General features: G+C 44.7%; 1 protein-coding gene across 3 annotated transcripts in view; it reads left to right on the top strand.

The window, feature by feature from the left end:
* CACNA1C (calcium voltage-gated channel subunit alpha1 C) overlaps positions 1 to 24021 on the top strand; it is a 665077-nt gene that overhangs the window by 459279 nt on the left and 181777 nt on the right. For all 3 annotated transcript variants that reach the window (XM_019793444.2, XM_034646388.1, XM_034646389.1), the window contains 2 exons: positions 9197 to 9300; positions 17022 to 17194. In XM_019793444.2, the coding sequence (XP_019649003.2) occupies positions 9197 to 9300; positions 17022 to 17194 (277 nt within the window). The remainder of the gene's footprint in view (positions 1 to 9196; positions 9301 to 17021; positions 17195 to 24021) is intronic.

Here is a 24021-nt window from a genome sequence, read left to right as displayed (position 1 = left end):
TGCGTGCATCTGTGTGTATGTGTGTGTGCATGCATGCACATATGCATACACACACACACACACATACACACACACACCCCTAAAGCTGAAACAGCCTCATACTTGGGTATTCATGATGGAAGCACTTCTCAGCCCAATGCTCCTGCTTTCAGACAATTTCTCTAATTGCCTTGACCTTCTATGGCCATTTCTTCCTTTCCTCCTACTTCTTCTCTCTCCCTCTTACTTCCTCCCCCTTCAGCATTCTCCTTCTTGCCTCTGAGCCTGTTTCTCTAAACCCACAGACTCTCAAATCTCAATGTACTTTAGTATAAACGATGGAGCTTTCTAAATATAAAGATACCTAGACTTCCCTCCAAGCCACTGAATGAGAAGTTCCAAAGTTAGGCCCCAGCACCTGCATTTTGAAAGGCTTCCCAGGTGATTCTGACGCCCAAGCTGGAGTCTGAAAACCCCTAGAAGTCTAACCTATTCAATCTGCATGGTGATGCTTTGATGTCACTGGATTTGAACCACTGGATTTGAAGCTATAGTTTCCGTGGAAATTGGAGAAGTAGGGTCTTCCACTCAGAACAATGAATTTCCCTTCAAATCCAAGGGGCAAGTCTAGAGGATGTTGGAAGGAGAAACCAAGATTTTCAAGTATAGCAATGAATGGAAACCCCAGAGCCAGATTCATTCTGAACTATCAAACAGCTGGTTATATGTTCCTAGGGAGAGAATCAGCCATTAAAAGCACTAAAGAATTGATTAAAACTGGGTATTGCTTGGGATGGAAGGGATCAGGGAGGTCAACAGTAGCAAATGACAGATACCCGCCTCCTACTGTGGATAATATCAAATCCATTTCTCTTTTTCTGTGACATCCATTATTTCATCCCATTGTTATGATTTGAAGAGTCACTAAAAAGTAAGATCAAACTTGGTCAAGTAATACTAGAACAAGTCCTCAGATGTTAAAGCTACTGACCACACATTTGGTCAAGTTTCCAACTAGGTGGATGATTTGTTGAAACATTTCTTTTACCGAATCTGCAGATGATAGGGTAAAGGGTGGGGGACACTGAGGATTTGGAAACTAAGCCAAAACTCATTTTGAGGTGTGGTTTCCTTGGGCAATGGCTTCTTTTTTTTTTTAAGATTTTATTTATTTATTTGACAGAGATAGAGACAGCCAGCGAGAGAGGGAACACAAGCAGGGGGAGTGGGAGAGGAAGAAGCAGGCTCATAGCAGGGGAGCCTGATGTGGGGCTCGATCCCATAATGCCGGGATCACGCCCTGAGCCAAAGGCAGAGGCTCAACCACTGTGCCATCCAGGCGCCCCTGGGCAATGGCTTCTTAAGCCAGAGTCTTTTCATTTACTCTCAGAATGTCTATACTTCTTCTAAAGTAGTGGGAAAGGTTAGCAAAAGTATCATTCTTCTTTAAAAACAGTGAAGCACCAAGACAGGAAAGAATCCAGTACTGTATGGCATTACCATTGGTTTCTATTTGTATGTTCAGATTTTATGGGTTGTTTTTTTTAACCAAACACCCTTAACTTTTTGCATATAATTCAAGACTATTTGTCTGACATGGTTTGAGCATGTACCTTCCTGAAGACAGAAGAGGCTGCTGAATCAAGATGATTTACAGGACTCTTAGACATGGTCTGAAGACTAGGGTCAGTTTGAAACCATTTTCCCTTCTACATTACATCCAGATCCCAGTTAAGTAACATAAACATCAACCAAGTGTCTGTTTAGTGCTGAGTTTGTACTTGAGATAGCCTCATGCCCTTGGGAAACAGAGTAACATGACTGCTTACCCAGGGTTTCAAACACCTGGAGAAGATTACATGTGAGACTTGTGGGAAAGGGAGGCAGCAATTAGAAGTAGGCATAACCCAAGAATACACGTTTCTGGCTCTTCTGGAATCTAGATGCCTGAATAATCCTTTATCAAGAGGATTCTGTTGACCTCTGCTCACCCGATACCCTCCTGATCCAGGGTCTCCAAGAATATTACATACTGAGCAGCACAGTAAAAACACTCAGATCTAGGTTTTCCTGGACTCACACCCCACCCTACCTACCACCAACATAGTGGGATCACTTCTTTCCAAAACCACCCATTGCCCCCACACACAACTGGTTTCTGCAGAATCAGTTGTTTCATTGATTTTTAAAAAATAGAAATTGAGCTTAAAAATAAAAATAAATAAAATAGGATTAGAAAGAATACTTAATAAGAAATCATATAAAGAAAAGATTTTTAGAATCACAAATAGTGACTTTTGTAGCATCTGGGTTAGTTTGAGCTCAGCAGGAGAACTTGGGAATAAAATTCTAATGCTTTAACCTTTCATAAGTCAGTTGTCAGCTCCACACTTGGTCTTGTCCCACTTAATGTCTGGACATGATAGGAAGATAATTCCTTCTAAACTCTCATACACACACACACACAGATGGCCACTCATATCTACTCTTGGTGCTGCTGAAACATCCTCATTTATGACAAAGATCTTTTACATCCAGGCAGATTGATTCAGGCTTTACCCTATTTTTTCCCACTCCATCTTTTCTTCAAAAAGCCACCTCTTTTCACTACAGAATACAGAAAATGAGTCTCTGAAGGCATCAAGAAAGCAGAAATGGAGCTGAGTTCTATTTATGACCTAATAGTCATTCTAAGTGAAGAGCTAGGAAAAAATCCTCAAGTAACCTTGAAACAGCATCTTGGGCTCTTTAACGGGTATCAGAGCAGAGAAAGTGGTAGGTCCTACTTAGGACCCTGCAATTTTTAACTTTTAATCTGCTTCTGTTAGAGTGTTCCCCACTTAGTACCAATGCTGTTTTAAACAAAGAATGTCATCTAGACAATAAACTAGTGGTTTATAAGCATATCAAGAAAGAAACTTAGCATCTCTCAATGCTATTATTTAATTTTTAGGTTTTATTTTGTAATTTCACTGGTATTAGATGAGACCTTATTCAATAATTCCATTTAACAAACATTTATTGAGCATTTACTATTTTCCTAGGACTGCGTAGGGACTGCGGTGGAGAGATGGGGAGAAGAAGGACTGCCCTCAAGGAATTTAGAATCTAATTGAAGAGATAGAGGACACATAAGGAAACATGACTTAGCACGGGGCAGTACACTCAGGGAGAGTTCTGCATTGGCCAAGAGCACTTCGGGGAGAGAGGGGAATTTCACTGGCTTTAAGGCTCCTCCCCTGGGGAAAGCAAGCTTTATAACATTTGGGGAGATTGGAGAGAACTGTTTTTTAGGTTCTCTCAACAGAACCAAGAAACAGCTCAGCTTCCCCAAAGTGTTCTCACCCAAGGTGTCTGAAAAGCCACCTGCCTAGAGGCGCAGTCACAGGTATCAAACACGACCCCACACCTGGTGGCTGTCCAAGACAAATAAGCAGGTCTTCCTTTGGTTGTGAGCCAGCTATCTCCTACACAAGTGTTCATACTGGGGGACACCACTCTACTCATACTCCTTAACCTCCCCCAGGATGTCAGTGCATGATCCCATCTGAGTTCAGGGATTTTTTAAAAATAGATCAAGGAGTTAAATGTGTTGGCTTGCCTTCATGTTAGGAGACTTTTGGTGTCTTCCCCCATATAATCTGAGCTTTTACTTGTGCCCTGAGGCACTCAGGGATTTTCCATGTACAACGATAAACAGGTGCAGGGGCAGGAAGGAGTCAGGTGGAACGTGTCTGACTTGCTACTCACTCATTGACCCATGGGTGGAAACCCTGTGTTCACAAGGAAGGTGACAAAGGTCAAGAGAGTCACAGATTTTTTTGAGCCATCACCCTGGGCACTGGCATTGATGGCAGCAGCAAACCCTGTCCTCTAATTATACTCTGTGGAAAGCACTGTTGATTTTTATGGGTCTACACCTCCTGCCTTTGATGTCAAGTGACAGCCCTTTCAACATTCGCTGAAACTATTTAGTCTTTTTAGATTCGCAGTGCCTGTGCCACGAACCTTATAGGAGAAAGTGCCACAACTTGAAAACTCATAGAAACCAGCGAGGATCAAGAGTGGCCTTGATGCACTAGCACCCAGGAGGTGTTGTTCTTACCAACTTTTCTTTTTTGGGAAAAAAGTTTATGTTGGATTTGAAGGTTTAAGGTTGAGGTTGCCCTCAAGGAATTAGGTATTGTTTTCTGAAGGTTCTGTGTTTTTCATTCAGTCTCACATTTGGTCGGTCTATGGATTCTAGGAATAATAAGGTATGTGTTTCAGCAAAGGCTAGGGTCATCCTGTTAGTCCTTGGGCCTGGAGGCTACAATGGCTGCTGATGGTGGACATCAAGATGCCTAAATATGTGCCTTCCTTAGAAAAGTCACAAAGCTTCCTTTGCTAGACCTAAGAAACATATAGCTTTAATGGTTGAGAAAACCTATCCTTTTTTCACCTCTAAATAAGGGTGTCAGCAATCTAGGTCATTTTTAAAAAATATGTCTTTATTTATTCTCTCTTCTTAATAGCTCCATTCCAGCTGATTTAAGACATCAATCTCATCACTCCAGGCATTGCCCTACTTCAGAGCCACCCAGCATTGTATGTTCTCTACCCAGTCTGCCCCCAAAAGTAGGTGGCCTAGAATAAAGAGTAGAAAGTAAAAAAGAAAACAAAAGGGGCACTTTCCTGTCAGGCCAGAGCCAGACACACCAGAGAATCACCCACCAGTGGCTGCTGAGCATTGCTTGCTGAGGAAGTGATGGAGTCTTAGGACCACCTTGGAAGCTCGTTAATCTCCCATCTGTCCTCCTACCTCCTGCCCTTCACCTGCTATTCTGCATCTTAAACCTTTGAAAGAACTGCCTCACAGTAAGGAAGAGACCAAAGCAGAAGCATAGGACAAGGGAGAAGTAGGGACTGTGAGTCTCCTGGATATGGCCCTGGCTCTCTGTGGGATATCATGAAAATATCCATGGGTCATGAGGTTATCATGACAATATCAGTGGGATATCTGTGGGTCATTGGGTTATCATGAGGATATCAATGAGATATCTATGGGTCTAGAGGTTATGAGGCTATTAATGGGATATCTATGGGTCATGAGTTTATCTGTGGGTCATAAGGTTATCACAAGGCTCTCTATGGGTTATCTGTGGGTAATGTGGCTTGTACCTCCATCCATTTGAGGGTCTTAATGATGCTGGAAGTCACTCACCTGTGACACAAAGGAAAGGACACCCAAACTGAATAAGAGCCCAAGGAAATCTTCAAGGTTCATGGGTTTGTTGACTTGTGAGAGATATGTGGCTTGGGGAACTGTATTTTCTGTGAGGTTAAGTGTTCACAGATTCAGGGTTATGAGGAACCAGTCAGGAGATATTTCATTCAAAGGAGGTTGGTTGAGTGCCAGCCAGCCCTTGCACCCACTCACCATCTGCCGGGGCTCTAGAGGCAGCTCTGGGAGGGTGAACTGCAGAAGGTGTGCCATTGCCTCCTGCAATTACCTGTTTCCCTCTGACCTGAGGAAGGTAAGGAGGTCTGAGATCCGGGGCAAAGCAGGAGAACTCACTCAGAACAGGCCCCCTCTGCCACTCTTGGGAAAAGCTCTTCTGGGATTAGCACAGAGCAGCTGGTTTGTAAGAATCATGGAGTCCATGCACCCATGGGGTTGTATGTAGAGCACCACGGGTGTGCACGTTTTCTCAGGTGGGAGGCCACAGCTTCTGTCAGCTCATCCTAACCTTACCACTGTCCCTGACTTTGGGAAGAGGAGACGACTCTGACCTTCATTGGCAGGACTTAATCTGAGAAAGGAAAAGCTAGGACAGTTAGAGGCTTCATGGCCTTGGATCCAGTTTCCATACACACCTGCTCACAGATGCCTTCTCTGATCCCAGGGCTGTTTTCAATCCCGTCACTCTCACTGGCACAGAACACAGTGTCTTACACACAGTAGGCTCTCAGGAAAAACCGTTGAAGAAATGTGGATTCTAATGAGACCGTTGCTAAGAATAGTGAAAGGCTTATGTCGTAGTCCCCCATAATAAAATGTGACATATAGACCCTGGAATCATATGGCCATCCTTACAATCATTATGTGGCCTATGGTTGGCTAACTCGCCATCACGCCTATGCCTTTTTCCTCCGTAACCTCATTTCACTAGTCCTGCCCCTTGTTATATGGGTGTAGTTTTCTTTTTGTCCTCCTGGATGGTTATTGGACTGGTTTGGTTTCCTTTGTCGCCTTGGTTCAGACAGTTACTTTCTGGTTAAAGGGAGCTCCCAGGCTCCCTGTGATAGGGGCAAGTTCTGACACACACAGACCTTTCTGCCCTGCCTCTCCTAACAACTGCTGTTTGGCTGGATATTTTAGTCCTCAGCCACTGAGAAAAGCCTCCATCCCAGAGCCAGGATGGCTTTTCAGCTGCGGGCTCTATTTTTAATAATTGCCAACTTCCTAGGAAACCCCCAATTCCGTCCCAGGATCACATGGCTTCTGGGCTTCCTTTCTGTCCCTGTACTCCTGCCTTCAGTTCCCTTACAGTGCAGGATTTACCCAGGCCTGCCTGGTCTGGCATTTGCTTGCTTCTCCAAGCCTCAGCCAGTTATTCTTCCCCTTGCACTTCTAGAACCCCGGATGTTTATTCCTTAGCTGCGTTTACCACCTTGTGTTGTAGTTACCTTTTACTTATCTGTCCCCGTGCTAGCAAGGGCTTCCTATTTATAGCAGTGCCTGGCACATATCAGCTTCATTCATTCACTCAACATTTACTGAAAACCTGCCATGCGTGAGGCCCTGTTTCTGGCACTTGGGATACACTAGTGAACAAACCAGACCAAAACTGCCTGTCTTCAGGGAGCTTACATTCTAACATGGAAGAAAAACATATAATAAATGAATAAATGATACAGTTAGAAAGTGACAAGCACCATGTGAAAAACAGCAGGGTATGTGGGAATGGGAATGCTCAATAAATTTATGTTGAATTGAATTATGACATGGTTAAGTAGACATATGTTGGGGACTCTTCTTTTGCTCAGTGACTGAGTTCAAACCAATGATCCCCAAGCCCCGAACACAATTTTTGTACTCTATGCCACAGCCACATTTGCTAGGTTCCTCTAACCAAAATATAGTGACCCCAGATAAATAGTATTAGATTTGAAAGAACATATCAGGATGAAACACTTCAAACCAATCCAACTAGGTAGGCCTCCCAGTACTTCTTGATCTTTTTTACTCATAGCACACAGAGAACATAGTATTTGTCCAGCATCCTCAGGCACATGGGTAAGGTTTCTTGGAGCCTGAGAAGCCCTGAGGGCTGAGGGAGGTACTATTCCAGCACACGTGTAACTCATTCGATGCACCTGGCTTTAGAATCCCCTGGGGACCAAGTCATGAGGCTTGCTGACTTGGGAGCAATGGCCCAGGATCGGTGTCGTTAACAATTCTTCCAGATGATTCTGATGCTGGTGGTCTTCAGACCATACTTTAAGGAACACTGCCATGCAACAAAGCAGAGACAGGTAGTAATCACAGTATTCGTCATGTCCTTATATTTGAAGTTGAGCGTATGGGGAATGGTGTAAATCAGTGGTTCTCAAACTTGCTAAAATGTGGGTTGTTAGACCCACCTGCAGAGTTTCTGGGAGGGCAGAGTATGTGCATTTCTAAACAGGTCAGGACCACACTCTGAGATCCACTAGTGTCAATCATTCGGGAAGCTGGTATATTAGAAATTTGGATTCCTGTAAGGCAATTTCACAAGGACAAAGTTGGGGTTCATTTTAGAAAAATAGGACTAAATCCTGTTTAGTCTAGTCGGAAAGCATTAAAAGAAATAAATTTGAGAAACTGAATCAGAACAAATTTCCTGTTTGATAAAAATGCTGCTCTGTGGTTTCATGTCATGTTTACACCTACCCTCCAGCCAGCTTTGTGCTGGTAAATGTTTAACCACCAGTTCTTAGGGGCAAAGAGTAAAAGAGGGGCTGATCTATGTCATTCGCCCACTCTGCCCACCGTGGCCGGTTTCGGGCTACGGGTTTGGGTTCAGTGACGTCACTGAACGCAGACCAGGGGAGAGATGCGCGGTGGCTCTCCAAAGCCCAGAGGAACCGGGCCCAGCACACCAAGCTCCAGCTACTGCAGGGGTTTGCCACCTGTCAGAGGCTGCCTCTGTTATCCAGTTAGGTACTGGTCCCAGTCTCCAGGCTACAGGAAATGTGGTTGCAGAACAGGAACTGTTCTCTGCATAAATAACCCAAACGACCGTCCTTCCTGGGCCATGGCCCAGAGTGCTCGTGAAGCACTGCAGTTTTGCTTCTAAATTCCGGGCCCAACTCAGGAAAGCCCCTGGGAAGGGCTCTCCTTCCTCACGCATCCTCAAAGGTTCTGGGTGTCTGGCTCCTTCAGGAAGAGCTGAGGCACTCCTAACACCAAGGTTAGGCCTCTCCGGGGTGCAGTGGAAGATTTAATGCCATATAAACCCAACTGAGCTGAAACCATCCTAGGCTGAAGAAATCATTTTTTTAGGTGACCAACCTTATTAGAGAAGGGAGAACATTGAAGAAAGTCTTCTGGTTCCAGAAAATAAAACAACAGAGACAGCCAAAAGTCAGAGCCTGCAAAGGTCCCTTATGGTCCAGGTCAGAGTCACAGGGAAGTATTTTGAACGTGAATGGTACCAGAGGTGACAGTGGATCCTGGTTCTGTCTCGCTAGTCCCCTCCAGTTCTGTCCACAACCTTCCTGCCTGCCTCCTCACTTTAACTCATTCTGCTCTCTCTTTCCTAACCTGCCTTCATCTTTCCAGATGCAGGACGCTATGGGCTATGAGTTACCCTGGGTGTATTTTGTCAGTCTGGTCATCTTTGGATCCTTTTTCGTTCTAAATCTGGTTCTCGGTGTGTTGAGCGGGTAAGCTGACCGTTTCTATGTACTCTTTACAATGCAGCCGAGCAAGGTCCCAGGTCCCACTGTATCCATCACCAGGGTCCTCGGGGAAGGGATCCTAACAGGCCAGGAAAACCAGAAAAAAAAAAAAGTCCCCATTCAACCACAGATTCTGACCCATTGGCTGGGCAGGCTATTTGGCCTCTGATTTGCACCTAAAGGATCCCCGGGTCCCGGCACTGCTTGGGTCAGTGTCCAGGAGCCGGTGATGGGCACTTGGCCGTGCTCGGCTGCTGAGTGTGCCTCACTAACTATCATTCCATTCTTCCAGGTCAATGATGCCGTAGGAAGGGACTGGCCCTGGATCTATTTTGTTACACTAATCATCATAGGGTCATTTTTTGTACTTAACTTGGTTCTCGGTGTTCTTAGCGGGTAAGCAGGACCAAGGAAAAAGGTCTTGATTTTATTTTATTTACTCTTTCTGCTATTCCTGGCTTTATTCTTTTTTCTGGCTCTGATAAACTTGGGATAAGAGGCCACCTCAGGAGCCTTGAAGTGAATGTCCTTGGCCTGGCTGGACAGAGAATCAAATGTATAAGGATTAATCTGTTGGTTTGGGCTTCACGAGGAGATACTTAGGCCCACCTGTCTCCTGCTAGCTCATCCAAACCCCTCCCACCCTCAAGCAGCTATTCAGGTAGGCAAGTGCTTCTCCTTTTACCTGAGGGACTGCATGGTGAGAGCCTTGAGTTGAAAGGGTTTGGTGGTAGGTATTGCCTTGCCAATAGGTACTTGCCTGATTACGGTTTGTGGCAGGCTAACAGTAAAGATTTCAGGTAGCTTTTATGCAGTATTGAATGGACTGGGGTAATAAGAGTTTGATTTAAAATATAAGTAAACAAATACAAACTAAAAATAAAATTGTCTTTGGTTCTAATTCATAGACTCTGCAGTCCATGTCTTATATACCCTTTTTCTGAATGGAAATGGCACTTAGCTGTTCAAAGCCATAGATTATTTAAGAATAGAAGAGATGGAATATACTTTCCTTTAAATGTATCTGCTTAGCTACATGTATAAAGTTTGCCTAATTTCAGCCTTTGCTCTGATGAAGTTAAAAAGTGGTAGAAATAGCATATGGTTGGGGCATCAAGCTGCCCTGGGGATGGCTACCTTGACACCGTGGAGACTCACTGGGCCTTTCCTCAACCCACCTTCTTCTTCACAAGTCCACACCAGCCATGCCAAGGCCTAACACCTAAATGCTCCTGGTGACCTGCTCATGGGTGACCTACTCTGCTGCCTTTGCTACAAGGGGGAGGGGGACAATCTGTTTCTGCCCTGCTCAAGACAGGTCAGCTGCTTTGAATAGCCTTTCCTACATCTGCAGGGACATTAATGCTGGGAGAAAGTCAGGCATGACAGGAACGATTGCATTTAATTTTTACTAAGTTCATAAATTGGGAACAGCTGCTCCTGTCTCCTGCCATAGCCTAATGCCAGGCAGGAGCGTCAGGTTTAGTCTTTGGGATTTGGTGAAGGGAAGAATTTGCTTCCACCCTCACTCCATCCCATGGTGGGTGGCCTGTTAGAGACTTTGATGACACCATGCCTTTTGCCAAGGTAAGGCCACACAGGAAACTAGTGTCTTCCATCAGGGATAAACATGATGAACAGGACAACATAAGCCCCTGATGAGCTGCCTGGAAGGTATAAAGGTTTTCATTTTTGTGTTCCAACACAAGAAAATGCTCCTGTGTTTATATGTAAATCAAAGCATTGAAAAAAACAAATTCATCACTCCCACTCAAGACAAATTTGGCTATCCCAGCTCTGCACTTGCTGGATGCATAATGTTGGGCAACTTCACCCTTTTAAACTTTAGTTAACCATCAAAAAAAAATGAAGATAATAATACCAGCTCATAGGTTGTTGTGATAATAGAGTGAGATTGTTTGTGTAAAATACTTGGCATATAGTAAGTGCTCAATAATGGTGCTATCATGACTATGATTATTCTTTACTTGGTGCCTATCAGAACTGGAATTATTGCATAAAATCCTCAGCCTTTTCCTTTTAAAGATGAAGGAAGCAAGCCCAGAGGTAAATGGCTTATGTGATGTCATTGTGCTTCTGAGTATTAGAACGAGGACTGAACTCAGGCAGGGCCTGGACCCCATCTTCCCATCACCGTCCGTTGGATATACATTGAATGAACTTTAACTGTAACACAAGGTAGAGCTCTAAATCTTTAAAACAAATCCATGATTTCACTTTCTTCCCCCAGAGATTAGGAAGAAATCTAAACAAGTGAAATTCCCCCCAGGAATCCAAAATGGAGAATCAGCACTAGGCAATGAAGGCCCCTCCCCAAGTAGGATATCTACTCACAGCCATTCTTGGCTCCCCCAGGAAAGTTGTCTTCCTGGCAGAGAGGTCAAATGGCAGCAGCTGCTGATGTGAGAGAGAAGTCATTTTGAAGACCATGTCTTGGACCAACTCAGTCCCATTGAGATAAGGTGTGTAAAAACACCTAGCCCAAAGCCTGGCATGGAGTAATGCTCCAAACATGAATTGACTCTGAACACTAAGGCTTTCAGACTTCAGAACTGTGAGCTCTGGATTCCATACATTGGTCTCTACAGGACATCTTCCCCAGCACCTGCTCCCTGACCCAGTCCCGAAGTGGCAGTCTGCTCCTCGCAGCTCTGGAATTGGTGATGGAACATCTCCCAAGGCTTCCTGGGCTGCTGAGCACACCCTCTGCACAGACAGAGAAGTGTTTATGGGTAGGCATCTCCCCTTCCTGGTTTGAGGAAGCCTCCTAATCAGTCAACAGGGCTGGCCACTCTGAATGGGCTGCCCTGGGTCCATGCAGTGACAAAACCTGGAATCAGGCTCTTATTGGCTAACCATATGCTGGCAGTGGTTTCAGTTTTGAGTTAGCATCTTGATCAATCAGGACAATAACATAAAAGTCACCACAAGAATGCAATAAAACTCCCACGTATTCATCAGTCAGACTTCGATTAAACCAACCTTCCAAAAGCATCCAAAAAACTCCCAGAGCTTCACAAAATTCACTGTCCCACTGATAGCATTAACAGTAACCAGCCTCCATGGCAGCCTCAGTGCATGGAGCTTTTGGTGGATAATTCATTCGAAGCTCACAACAGCCCTATGAGCGAGGTGCTATTTATACCTACATTTTAGAGAGAAGAAAATTGAGGTCCAGGTGAGGAAACTACTTCAATTCTTACAGGTGAAAATGGAGGATCCAGGATTAAACCCAAGCAGTGTGAATCCATAGCTTCTGTCCCTAACCTCCATGTTATACTGTCCCCAAACCCATTTAACTGGCTAATCCCATGTTTCTAAATTAAAATCAAGAAATGGGGAGGTAAAGAGCAATAAGTGCAGTGAGGAGGAGCAAGAGGAACAGGGAGGAAGGCAGAAGCAACGCGTGGGACAGCTGTTGAAAACAGCCGCTGGGAACAGAAAGAGCCCCAAGAGGAAGCTGCAAAGCCGCCACTCAGGAGGCTGCAACAGGGCATGGTTGTTGAGCATGGGGGCTGGCAGTCATGCAAATGTTAATAGTCCTTGAGAGAGAACAGGACCTCCCCCTGCCCAGCTTAGTAGAACTACAGCCTTGGAGCATTTGGGAACTGGATGGGCCTGAGACTCTAGAGCCATCAATTAAAGACAGTATTATTTTACAATCCAACACAGTAACTCATCCTCATAAATTATGTCCTTTGGTCACCAAGAAAAGGTTAAATTGTGCTTGGAGTGTTCTATTCATAAAGGAAAGAGGACACCCTATAAAGAAAAATGTAAACATTCTGAGATTTTGGTCACCAGAGGGTTAGGCACCCTTTATCCGGAACATTCATGTATCCAGAACATCTTACTCCTCATGAGGCCAGATAGAGTCAGTGTAAAAAATATATATCTCATGGAGTTTTTCAAAATGGTTTCATGTTCATTATGTATTGATCCTTACAAGCCTCAGCACTGGTATTAGCACAGACAAGAACTGGATTACATTTGCTTTTCTCTCCAGAAATCTCGGTCTTTAGCCTACTAAAATTAAAGCAGTGACAATGAGATTCTCAAAATTGCACTTAAGCTATAGTCAGGTAAAAGTCCCCAGTCTCTGGAATCTGGTCACTTTTTGTTTTAAGTGATTGCAAACCGAGGACTTCAGACATGTGCCTTCAGTAGACAAGGAACTCAGGATCTCTCCTTTTTTTTTTTTAATATTATGTTAGTCACCATACAGTACACCCCTAGTTTTCGATGTAAAGTTCCATGATTCATTACTTGTGTATAACATCCAGTGCACCATGCAATATGTGCCCTCCTTACTACCCATCACCAGCCTATCCCATTCCCCCACCCCCCTCCCCTCTGAAGCCCTCAGTTTGTTTCCCAGGAACTCAGGATCTCTTAGATTGATAGTCATCCTGTCCTCTTTCCCACCAGAAGATTGGTTTGTCTCTCTCCACAAAACAGCAGGGGGCTTGGTGGGGAAGAATTTTGCAACCTGAAGGCATAACTGGACCATGGCACTATAGTTAAAACACAATGTCTAGGCCCAGAAAGATGCAAGAGAAATGCCAGGACATGCATTCTTTGTGGGTGGAAGCAGAAGAGAAAACCACATCTAGAGTCATATTCGCTATCTGTGTAGTTATATTTTATGGGGTCACTATGAACACTGAATTAATGAATACTAAACCATTACTCTTGGACTCGGGGAAAATACAGGGCAAGGATCCTGTGAGCCTCTAGTTACAACAGTTTTGTCAACCAACCAATACACAAACTTATTTTATGTGTGTTTCTGTTTAAAGGCATCTTATTTAATATATATTGTTAATTCATTAACGTTGAGCTCATGGCCAACAGCACTGTAACTGATGCCTGAACAGAGATTATCTAACACGTGTACATATTCCCTAAGGCACATCACATTCTTGTTGCACTTGAGAACACTAGACAGCACTTAAGCACTGTGCTGGGGGCTATTTTTAACAGAAAAACCACCAACAAAAAGCACAGAAATGTGACAAACGTGGCACTAAAGAGATCATAAAATGTTCACTTGTTTACAGTATGAGAGCTGAAACAAGAAGGCAGAGTGTCGCCGTGTTTAACCTCAGCTGCAGATGTGACTCATTTCTTGTCATGCTGCACATGTCTGCATATGATCACAAAGGTACACAGGTATCGATTCGGGAGTTACAAATAAATTTTAGCGGGTAAGCAAATTCGCAAATACGGAATCTATGAATAATGAGAATCGACTGTATTGATCATCGGAAGGCCTAGAGCCCCAGCCTTCTGTATTGATTGGATCTCCCACATCCACCTCCCTCTGCATGCTTTACATTACTGAGCTCTGGCCCCCAGCTCTCCGTTCCAGCCCTCATTTTTCATGTTGGCCATTGTTGGCAAGAGCTGTGCTCCTGCATTATGACAAATCCCATGGCTGCGACTGATTGTCTAGCTAGCTCTGGTCCCCAGGCCCAGCACAGCCCGTCAGGCTGGGGCTTCATGTCTTCATTAGCTCAGTCCCCAGAGCAGGCACATGGCTGGCATCCAGGCAAGGAGATAAAGAGAACCAGGTACCACCACCCAGGAAATCCCTTACTGCGTGAAGTCTGGAGAAAGAAACCTTGGCTTACCTTCTATCCAGCCACAAGCCAAGTTATGCCCCTCACTCCATAGAAGCCAATGGGAACCAGCAGGGCTTCAGATCTGACCCTGCCTCTTCTCCATTGCCCTCAACCCTAACACAACCTCATTTTCTTTTCTCCTCATCTCCCAATTTATTTTTTTTTTACTTTTTTTAATGTTTTTTTTATTATATTATGTTAGTCACCATACAGTACATCCCCGGTTTCCAGTGTAAAGTTCGATGATTCATTAGTTGATGCTGCAACTCAGGACTGGGTCAGTCGTTCCTACTCCAATTTGATCCCTCCCTTATTCTCCTGACTCCAGAAGAAGGATGGGTCATTGTTTTGTAACTAGAACTTAAGCCTTCTGAGAAATAATCCAAAAAAGCTAAAGTGAACCCTTGGCTATTCAGTCCCCTTACAACCCAAAACCCACTCCACAGAAAAGAAATGGAGAATGCAAATGTGTGTGAACAAGAAAGTCCAGAGAAGGGTTCTGGAAGGACAGTTGTTGGAGTCAATTTGCATGGGGTAGGAACTGCTGTATGAAGTGACTGTCTCCAGAGGATGAGTCTACAACCCAGGTGGTATGACCAGATATAGGGGATCTATCCATGCTCATCCCCAACAGCAAAAGGAAGGACAGAACAAAGCAAGGCAAAGCTTCCATCTTCATTTTGAGCTGTCAATCTGGCCCCTTTCCCCTGGCATTAAGTTCCCTGGGAAGGAAATGAAGGTACCCGCCACTTGGCAGGAAGCCAGAGAAAGAGCAAGTTCAATCCAATTAGAATTGGATTCAATCAAATTTAAGAAGAAGATTCCATCCAAAGCAGAGCATCATTAAGGCAGCAGTTGAAGAAAACTCATTAGCTTGAGGGCCCCCACATCTCCCAATTAAAAAATTCCCTAGACCACTCCCAGTCCTAACCCCTTTTTATCCATAAAAATGGTAATACTAAAAATCTGTGCTCTCCTAAGCAGCACAAGCAAAAGGCAAATACTGGATAGTAGAGGTGGTGATAGAGCCACACCTATATGACTGAATGGATTCAGGAGTTTTTGTCTACCTGTGGTTTGTTGCTGTGTCCTTCCAAGATACCTTGCAAGAAATTCCTTCAAGGTGGTGTCTACAGCCTTCTGCCCTGAACTAGGCCTGTACTGGTGAGAGAAGGAGGAATCATGTCTCTAGGAATTAACCAAGATGCCCAGTGTATGTCACACTCACACATGCATGCACGCACACACATGCATACAGATGTACATACACACACCACCAAGAGCCCCATTTCCCATAAACTGAATATCAAAGACCAAAATGCTCCTGATATACCTATTTTGGAAGAAAAGACACAGACTTGCTTTGAGAGTTGAGAATTAGCCTTCTTGATCACTACGTTCTGCTGCCAGCCCCTTCCTTGCTCAGAAAGTGAGTTTAAAATCAGGACAGAAAGAAAATAGGAAAAAAATACCCATTCTGTCAGAAATGTTTCAATAGGCCCTTCTTCCAGCAAATCCCAATCCAATTCCAGTTTCTCCTCATTAATACTTTAAACTGAATGCATCATTTAACTTTCATATCATCTTGCTTTTATGTATTTTTCCAGTCTGATTAGATTTCTTTTTTAACCAAAAGGGCAGCCCCCAGGACATTTTCTTGTGTTTAGAGTCCTCATTTGTCTCCTTGTGGGGAGGTACTTTCTCTAAATTAGAAATCCTTCCAGGCATCTTAAAAGTGACAAAACAAACTCTACTAATGAGAAGCGAGGTTGAGGTGGTTAAATCTTCTGGGCCTTAAATCAGTGGTGTACTGGTAAATATTTACCAATTGGCTCTTTGCCGGGGCGGGGGGAGCCCTCGTTTGTAGCATTTGCCAATTTCTGTGGTGTAAATATACCCACCATGGCTGCTTTCAAGCCACAAGGAGACATCAGTGAAGCTAGAGCAGCAAAGAGCCGTGTGCGGTGGGCTCCTGGGAGCCAGTGCGGTTGAGTGGGCTTCAGCATACCACCAGTCTTTAATGCCTTTGTCACCCAGAGATGCTTATGAGGTCTCCCAATGGCCACCCAATTCAGGGGGGAATGAAAGTGCACAGTCCATAACTGTCATGGAGGTTTTTAGTGACTGTTTGAAAGGGGTTTCCAGGTCACTGAAGAACAGTTGTTATTAAAAGGCAAAAGGCTGTGACCATGATCCAAGAATAAGGGAAATGGACTTCATCCATCCCTTTGTACTCTGGTGGCCTGTGTCAAGAGTCCACCTCGGTGACTTTCTGTTTATGTGAGAATAAAGACAAAGCCTGGGATGAGGAGAGAAGGCTGTCTGTGGAAAGCAGGGACAGGTGGGTGGGTCTCCTGGTGTGAAGAAATTAATCCCTTTGTTTCTTCTTATCTCCATCTCTCCTTCCTACCCACCTGGCCCTCCTCCTCCTCGTGCACTCCCCTGCCCTGCCCCTCTGCTCTCAATCCCCAGAGAGTTCTCCAAAGAGAGGGAGAAGGCCAAGGCTCGGGGAGATTTCCAGAAACTTCGAGAGAAGCAGCAGCTGGAAGAGGATCTGAAGGGCTACCTGGACTGGATCACCCAGGCAGAGGACATTGACCCTGAGAATGAGGATGAAGGCATGGATGAGGAGAAGCCCCGAAACAGTGAGCATCCATCCTGTCTTGGTCTGGGTTCTGGGAGAGGGAGGAGATGGTCCAGAACAACGAGACCTCTACCACCAACTTGTCCTTACAGTTTGTCTTCCTGGAGCAACATTTGATACATTGATTGCAATCATTTCTACTCATAGAAATTAGTTGCAGGTGTGAAATAATTGCTATTGATCTGTTAAGCCTCATATTCCTTTTAGATCCAAAGATTCCAAAAGACAGTTGAGATTTTGCTAAGGTGGAGTCTTTTTTTTTTTTAATCAGACATCCTCCTCCAAGGCTCCATCTCTTTGGGCAGGGGGCAGATTATGCCCTTCCAATTAGAGTTTTTAAATCCCTATTGCATAGGAATGTGTATACATACATATCCTAACACACATATATAAATATGTGAGTCTAATTTCTTGTCCTTATTAGCAGACATTAATTATGTCCATTGTGTTCAAACTCCCCAGTTAGTTTCTGTATGTTTCTACTCATTAGTAACTGAGTTCTAACTGGGAATCTGGGAGAAGGAGCAGGTGGAGGGAAAAGGGAAGAAGATAGTCAAAGATGTGAATAGAGAACAGAATCTCTGCTCCCTCATTTCAAAGACTGATTTAATACATCTATCAACTTTTTCATTTCTGATAACTCTGCTCAAGGTGCAAATACAAAATTAAAACACACAAAAAACAAGGGACTTGTAACAACATAATTTAATAACCTAAGGAGACCTTTATGATCTACTAAGTAGTTTTGCAAGTTGGAAGACAACACCTTTGATGGATTGTAACAGTAAGCAATGATGCCACTGAGGGTCTTTCTGGAAAAGTGCCTGGCAGCTTGCATTATACTGTTGATGGTACTGTGGCGTAGTTGATTCGTTTGTGGACTGAATGGTTTGGTGAATAAATAAGTTGGTCTGTGAATGACAGAGAAGCTTACCTCTAAGGCACAGGAATTGGCATCTTGGCTCCCCTCCTCACCTTAAGTCAGGGTGGAGCCCCTAAGTCATGATTAATGATGATAAGCATGCTTCTTACCATGTTAATAAAAATGTGCAGTATCCACTACTTGCTTAGCTATTAATTGCCATCCACAGAGTCATATAGTTATTCTGTTCTCTGGCAAAGCAAGAGCTTCCAAGGAGAAGTATGCTGCTTCCCTGCCTTGCCCATTAAGTGAATAAATTCCAGGGAGTTTCCAGATTGGACTATTCTCTTCTGCTAGAGCAGATCACATTGACAAGGCCCATCTACCTACATTTCTGGCTAAGCTTTGGGAGGAACGTACTGAACTGCCTACCCCAATGGACAGGGTTTCTGCCACATTTTCATAAGCCCAAATATGGATGAAATCGGACTCTGGAGTCTGTTGTGCCTCTCACCTCATGGCTGGAGGACACTTTTGGGTCTGCTTCTTGTCCTCAGTCAACTGTCCCAAGAAGATGGAATGGGGGGCCTGGCTCCTTCAGTTGTGGACATGATGGTGGAAGAGTTCTAGGGGACAGAGCAAGGGAATAAGTATCCAAAAAAGCAAGCTACAGAGAGTAAAAAAATAACACTTGCAATGAAGTGAATGTGAGAGACTTAGGAATGGAGCCAGAAAACGAGTCCAAAGGACTGTCTATTGGGGAAGTCCAATTAAAAGCAGAGGTGATGTGATTAAATTATTAAGGAATTGGCATCCTAACAGATCTGCAGGAAAGGCAAGTCTGTGGCTTAGGAACTATATTCTCTTCCTCAGAACTTTATAGTTTGCCCTTCAAAACAAATGCAAGGGGAGAAGTGCTGCTACAAATTACATGTGTGTCTCAATTAAAGTAATATCTTGGCCTTTGAAATTGCTAAAAGATTACAGTTTAGTGTATTTGCCAGTTCTTTTCAGTTCAAAAATTAAGTAGACTTTTAAGAAAAAAGGTATTATCACTCTTCATCATTGGCTCTGGAAACTTCCAGGCAGAATCCCCACCAGTACTTATGAGATACACCAGTGAGAAAGAGTTGGCTCCAGCACGGGGACAGTTCAATGGCACATTCTGTGGTAGCTGGGCTTACATAGAAGGGGCCCAATTACTCATTTTTTGTAGGAAAAGCTACAAAACCTCTGAGGAAGTAGAAGGAACAGGAGTTGGGATTACAACAGAGAGAAGGGGCATAGCGAGGAAGCATTTCTCTAAGTAATTAGAGCAAATGATGTGACCAGTAAAATTATATACAAAAACATATTCTAGTTCATTCATTCTTCCCTTCTTCCCTCCCTCCATCTACCCATCAGTTAAGGGTAACTCTGTCAGGCACTGTTTTAGGCACTGGGGATATAGCAATGAACAAAATAGTCAAACTTCCTTGCCCTCGTGGAAATTATATTCTAGTGGGGAGACGGACAATAAATTAAATAGTACGTCAGAGAGTGACAAAGTGACAAGTACTGTGGAGAAAGATAAAACAATGAGAGGGAGACAGAAGTGCTGAGAGGTGTCCAGGAAATACCTCACTGAAAAGGTAGCATTTGAATAAAGACTTGAAGACAATAAGGAAATGAAACATAAAGATATTTGGGAAAAGAGTATTCTGGGCAGAGGAGCTAACCCATGGAAAGGCCTCAAAGCAGGAGGATCGCTGACATAGAAACAGAAAGGAGGCTAATGTGACCAGGGAGGAGTGAATAACAGGGACAGTGATAGAAGATGAGGTCCAAGGTTGACTAAAGAGTAGATCATGAAAATCATTGTAAGAATGTGGACTTTTGCTAAAGGTGAGCCAAGAAGCCACTAGTGGTTTCGAGCTGAGAAGCGACATGGCCTACACATATTTAACAGGATCCCCCCAGCTGCCATGTGCAGATTGAACTGAAAGTGAGAAAGGGTGACATAGGGGGCCAGGTCGGAGGCTACTGCCTCAAGAGATGGTGCTGCCTTATCCTGGTAACATGGGATGGTAGAGTCAGGCTCCAGAATAGCATCATTTGCTGGCATATCAGAAATGGGATGTGAGAGAGAGAGAAGTCAGGAATATCTCAAGTCAATGTCCTCAACAGTAGTAAGAGCAGAATCATCATTTATTAATATAGGGAAGATGATGACAGGAAAAGATGTCAGGGCGGGAGTATCAGGAAAACCATCTTGGACCTTTAAGTTTGAAATGTCCATTAGACTTCCTAGTGGAGACATTGAGTGAGCAACTGTGATAAATCTGAGTCTGGGGAAAGGCCTGGGACAGAATTATAATTTGCAGAATCAACATTCACCTAGCTGTGACAGTAGGGCATAGTGTAGACAGAAGTGAGACTCATCCTAAGAACCTGGGCCCCGGTGATGTTTGGAGACAGGAGTGATGAGGAAGAACCACCAAGAGAGGCTTAGAAAGGTATGTCCAGACAGACAGGAGGAAAAGTGCAGGAGGGTCCGTGCTGCCCTGAGGCCAAGCAGGGTGAGCACTGAAAGCTGGTCATTGGACTTAGCAATGTGGAGGTCACCAGTGGGTGAAACAGTGAGGCTCAAATCTTGAGGGCAAATGAGAGTCTTCTTTCTTGAGTCTCTTGAGTCTAGATACTTCATGGAATGGTATCAAGCATTATTTGTAGACCTCCTGTAGTTGGCATGGCCTAGTTGCCAGCCATCTAAAGGGTTCCAGAAAGATGAGAGGAGGAGACTCATACAATCCAACCTGCCTGTGGCCCTAAGGAGGTGTCTGAAGGCCAGCCTTGCATTCTATCTCCATCCAGAGTCATTTCAGTGCTAAGCATTGCCTCTGCGATTGGTTGCAGACAGCCTTGGGTAAAGGAGAAAACGACATTCAAGAGCTATTTTGGTGCCAAAAAGAAGAGAAGCAAGCAAGGGACATGCTTGTGCACCATTGCATTTGTGACACTTCCAAAGCAGGAAGTTGCATAGGTCTTGGCCTCCAAGCCCTGCTCCTCCTGGGTAAAGACTAGGGTAATGTGGAGGCCTCCCCTCTCCCTCCAAGTGGCAATGAGCATCCCCTGCGAAGACAACACTTGCAAAACTATCACTGCTGCACGGAGCCCATTGTTATCAGGAGAGACACGCTGCTCCAAGGGACAGGCCCATTTTCGAGCTTTAATGTCAATCAGATGGAAGGCCAGTCATTAGAGAGAGAGAAGCCATAGAGAAAGAGATAAAGACAGAAATTTCTTCTTTCTTTTTCCTCCTCAAGATCAAAATATGCATTTTTAAATATCTATCCATATGGAAAACTCTGTATCATGTCATTAAGACAATTTAAATGCGCTCCCAGCCCTCTAAACTTGCAGTCTAAGACAGACATTTATGTGGATGAGCATATAAAAGACAGACAGACGGTAGAACCAAACATTGAATTTCCACATAGATAAGCAGGATTAAATATTTACACCAGTGGTGTTCAGTTATGTGACTCCGGAGCCACTTTTGCAATCATCATTAGCTGACAGAGCCGCATGACTGCTGTATGCCCTGCAGAGTCTGTGATACTGTATTATTGAAATACGGAAATTCGAGGGCTTATGAGAACTGCAGGTTGCCCACAAAAGGGCCCCATGAGGCTTGAGAGCAGTAATCTGAATATCACTGATTTACATTATATACATGTCAAAGGCATGTGTATCATTATTTCAACCTTTTTTTTTTTTACATTTTAATCAGTATAATCAGCATTTACCCTGGACTTAACTTGTGGACTTAACTTACCACACATCTGGATTTCTGTGACAGGATCCCACCAAGGATCTGGCTCTGCAATCATGAGAAGAAACACTAACAATTGTCTTTTCCTTGATTCCATTGTCTTGCACCCTTTAATTATCATGTGTTAGAGGACCATCCTGACCTCACACCACTGTGGGGACCCCAGATGTCTCTTGTCCCCCGCATTAACTCCCAGCTGGTCCTAACTGGGGCCCTAAAGTTTAAGTGTTGGAATGTGGCCTTAGAGATAAGGTGAGGAAACTAGAGTCCAACAGGGGATCAACTCACCTGAGCTGAGCAGGACTCGGAGCCGGCCCCACTGATACCCCAGACAGGACTCTCTCCACAACACCATGGTGCTCCTCACAGAAGCCTTGTCAGACAGCTCTGGCCAAAAGCCATCCCTAATGGTCCCTCTGTGTTCCCATGTCTCTTGGGGTGTGTTTCCCTCTTTGCATGCCTTCTAGGCTACACTGTGAGGTCGTCAGCCAGCTGCCCTTAATTCACCCTACGTCCCTACTCCCTGACAAAGCCCCAGCCTTGGAAATATTGCTGCACATAGACGTCAAGTGACTTTCAAGAGTTTGTGAGTGCCTGTCCATAAGCAAGTTTTGGCAGAACATGTTCTGCCTTGCCCTGGGCAGAGAAGCTCAGATCATCACCAGACTTGAATAGCTTTCCTCATTCTGTCTGTTCAGAAGTGACTCTCTTGTGGCATCACTGATGAGTCCCTTTCCGAGTGCTTTCTACTAGCTCTGAATCACTCTCCAGTCTTGCAAAGTGCCATTTGAAACTAGGCAAAAGAGCATGGAACCCCCCCTCTAAGCACAGACAGTGGCAGGGTAGGAAGATTGAATGTCGTGAGAAGGTGTGGGAGCTCTTGAGAAATGATGGAGAACTGTACCCTGAAGACGCTGGCGACTAGTAGGAGACTATACACTGGGGCTCTGCCATGAGACTCTTTCATGGATTCTTCTGGCTCTGGTATTAATCAATAACCCTGGGTGTGGCCCCTGGACCCAGGATTGTGTGCAATACCTCACGGGGGGTTGGGAGGGAATCATGTCATCACAGAGACCCAGGCGGGTGTTCCCACAGGTAGCACACCTGCCTTTGGAGCAGAGTCTGGCTGCTGTACTGTCTGGCCCTGCAAGCATGTAGATGCCCTTGTCCCAACGTGGAGAGCAGTGGAGAGCTACCGGAGGGGTGGCCTTGAATATACAGTGAGAGGTTAGGTGTGCCGATCTCAGTGAGCGGCCATAGATTTCTTAGGGCAAAACCAGTTTTGGGTAAAGCTTGCTGACTTGGAGCTGTTGGGAGACCATGATAGCCTTCTCAATGAATGATGGCTATAGGCTTCTGAGGTTATGGAGAAGAAAAAAACCACATAGCAGACTTTAATGGCCTGCCCAAACCAGCCTTAGGTCAGTGTAAAGGGCCTGACTGGTCTGTGAAGTCATAGGTTACTTAGGGCCCTGTTCCTGCTCAGGAGGTCCCATGCACCCTTTCCTACCACCCACCACCCCACCACTCAGGGGACTCCCAGTTCACAGCTCCCTCTCAAGACAGAAGGAAGCTTACTGCATCCTTGCAGAGCCCAGGGCTCCATGGTGATGCCATAGGAAACAGAACAAGGCAGGCTGGGGTGGACAAGAGCACCCATAGGGCTGTGTCTTTAGAGGGGCTCATGCCAAAAACAGTTACATCCAACAAGCTCCAGAAGACAAATGGTTACATTTATGGTGAGGAATATAGTCAACACCAGCTGAGAAACATACCAGAAGAGGACTTCTTATACCTTTTTAAACACCTGCATTTATCTTGGTTTACCCTTTACTACTTAACACCCATGGCAGCAAGCACCCAGGCAGGCACTTGCTAGGCAATGCCATGGTTTCCCAGAGACACAGGATTACCCACCAAGCCACCAGATCGCTCCTGTCACTCTTGCCATGTGAAAGGGACAAGTGAGAGCTGTTTTCCTGGGAGCACTAGCTAATCATGCGCCCAGCAGGGCAGAGCAAAGAGGCTGTTTCTTAGCTCTTGAAGGACTGAGCAAGACCAGGACTCCTTGGTAGGGTCCCAGAGCTTGGAAGGCCCCCTTCTTCTCCAGTGCCTGAGGGACAGCACCTTCTGCCTCCCAACCAGGGTC

Source organism: Ailuropoda melanoleuca, chromosome 16 (genome assembly GCF_002007445.2).
Source record: "Ailuropoda melanoleuca isolate Jingjing chromosome 16, ASM200744v2, whole genome shotgun sequence".
Lineage (NCBI taxonomy): Eukaryota > Metazoa > Chordata > Mammalia > Carnivora > Ursidae > Ailuropoda > Ailuropoda melanoleuca.
Note: the sequence above shows the minus strand (reverse complement) of the source record. Positions and strands in the feature narration are given on the sequence as shown.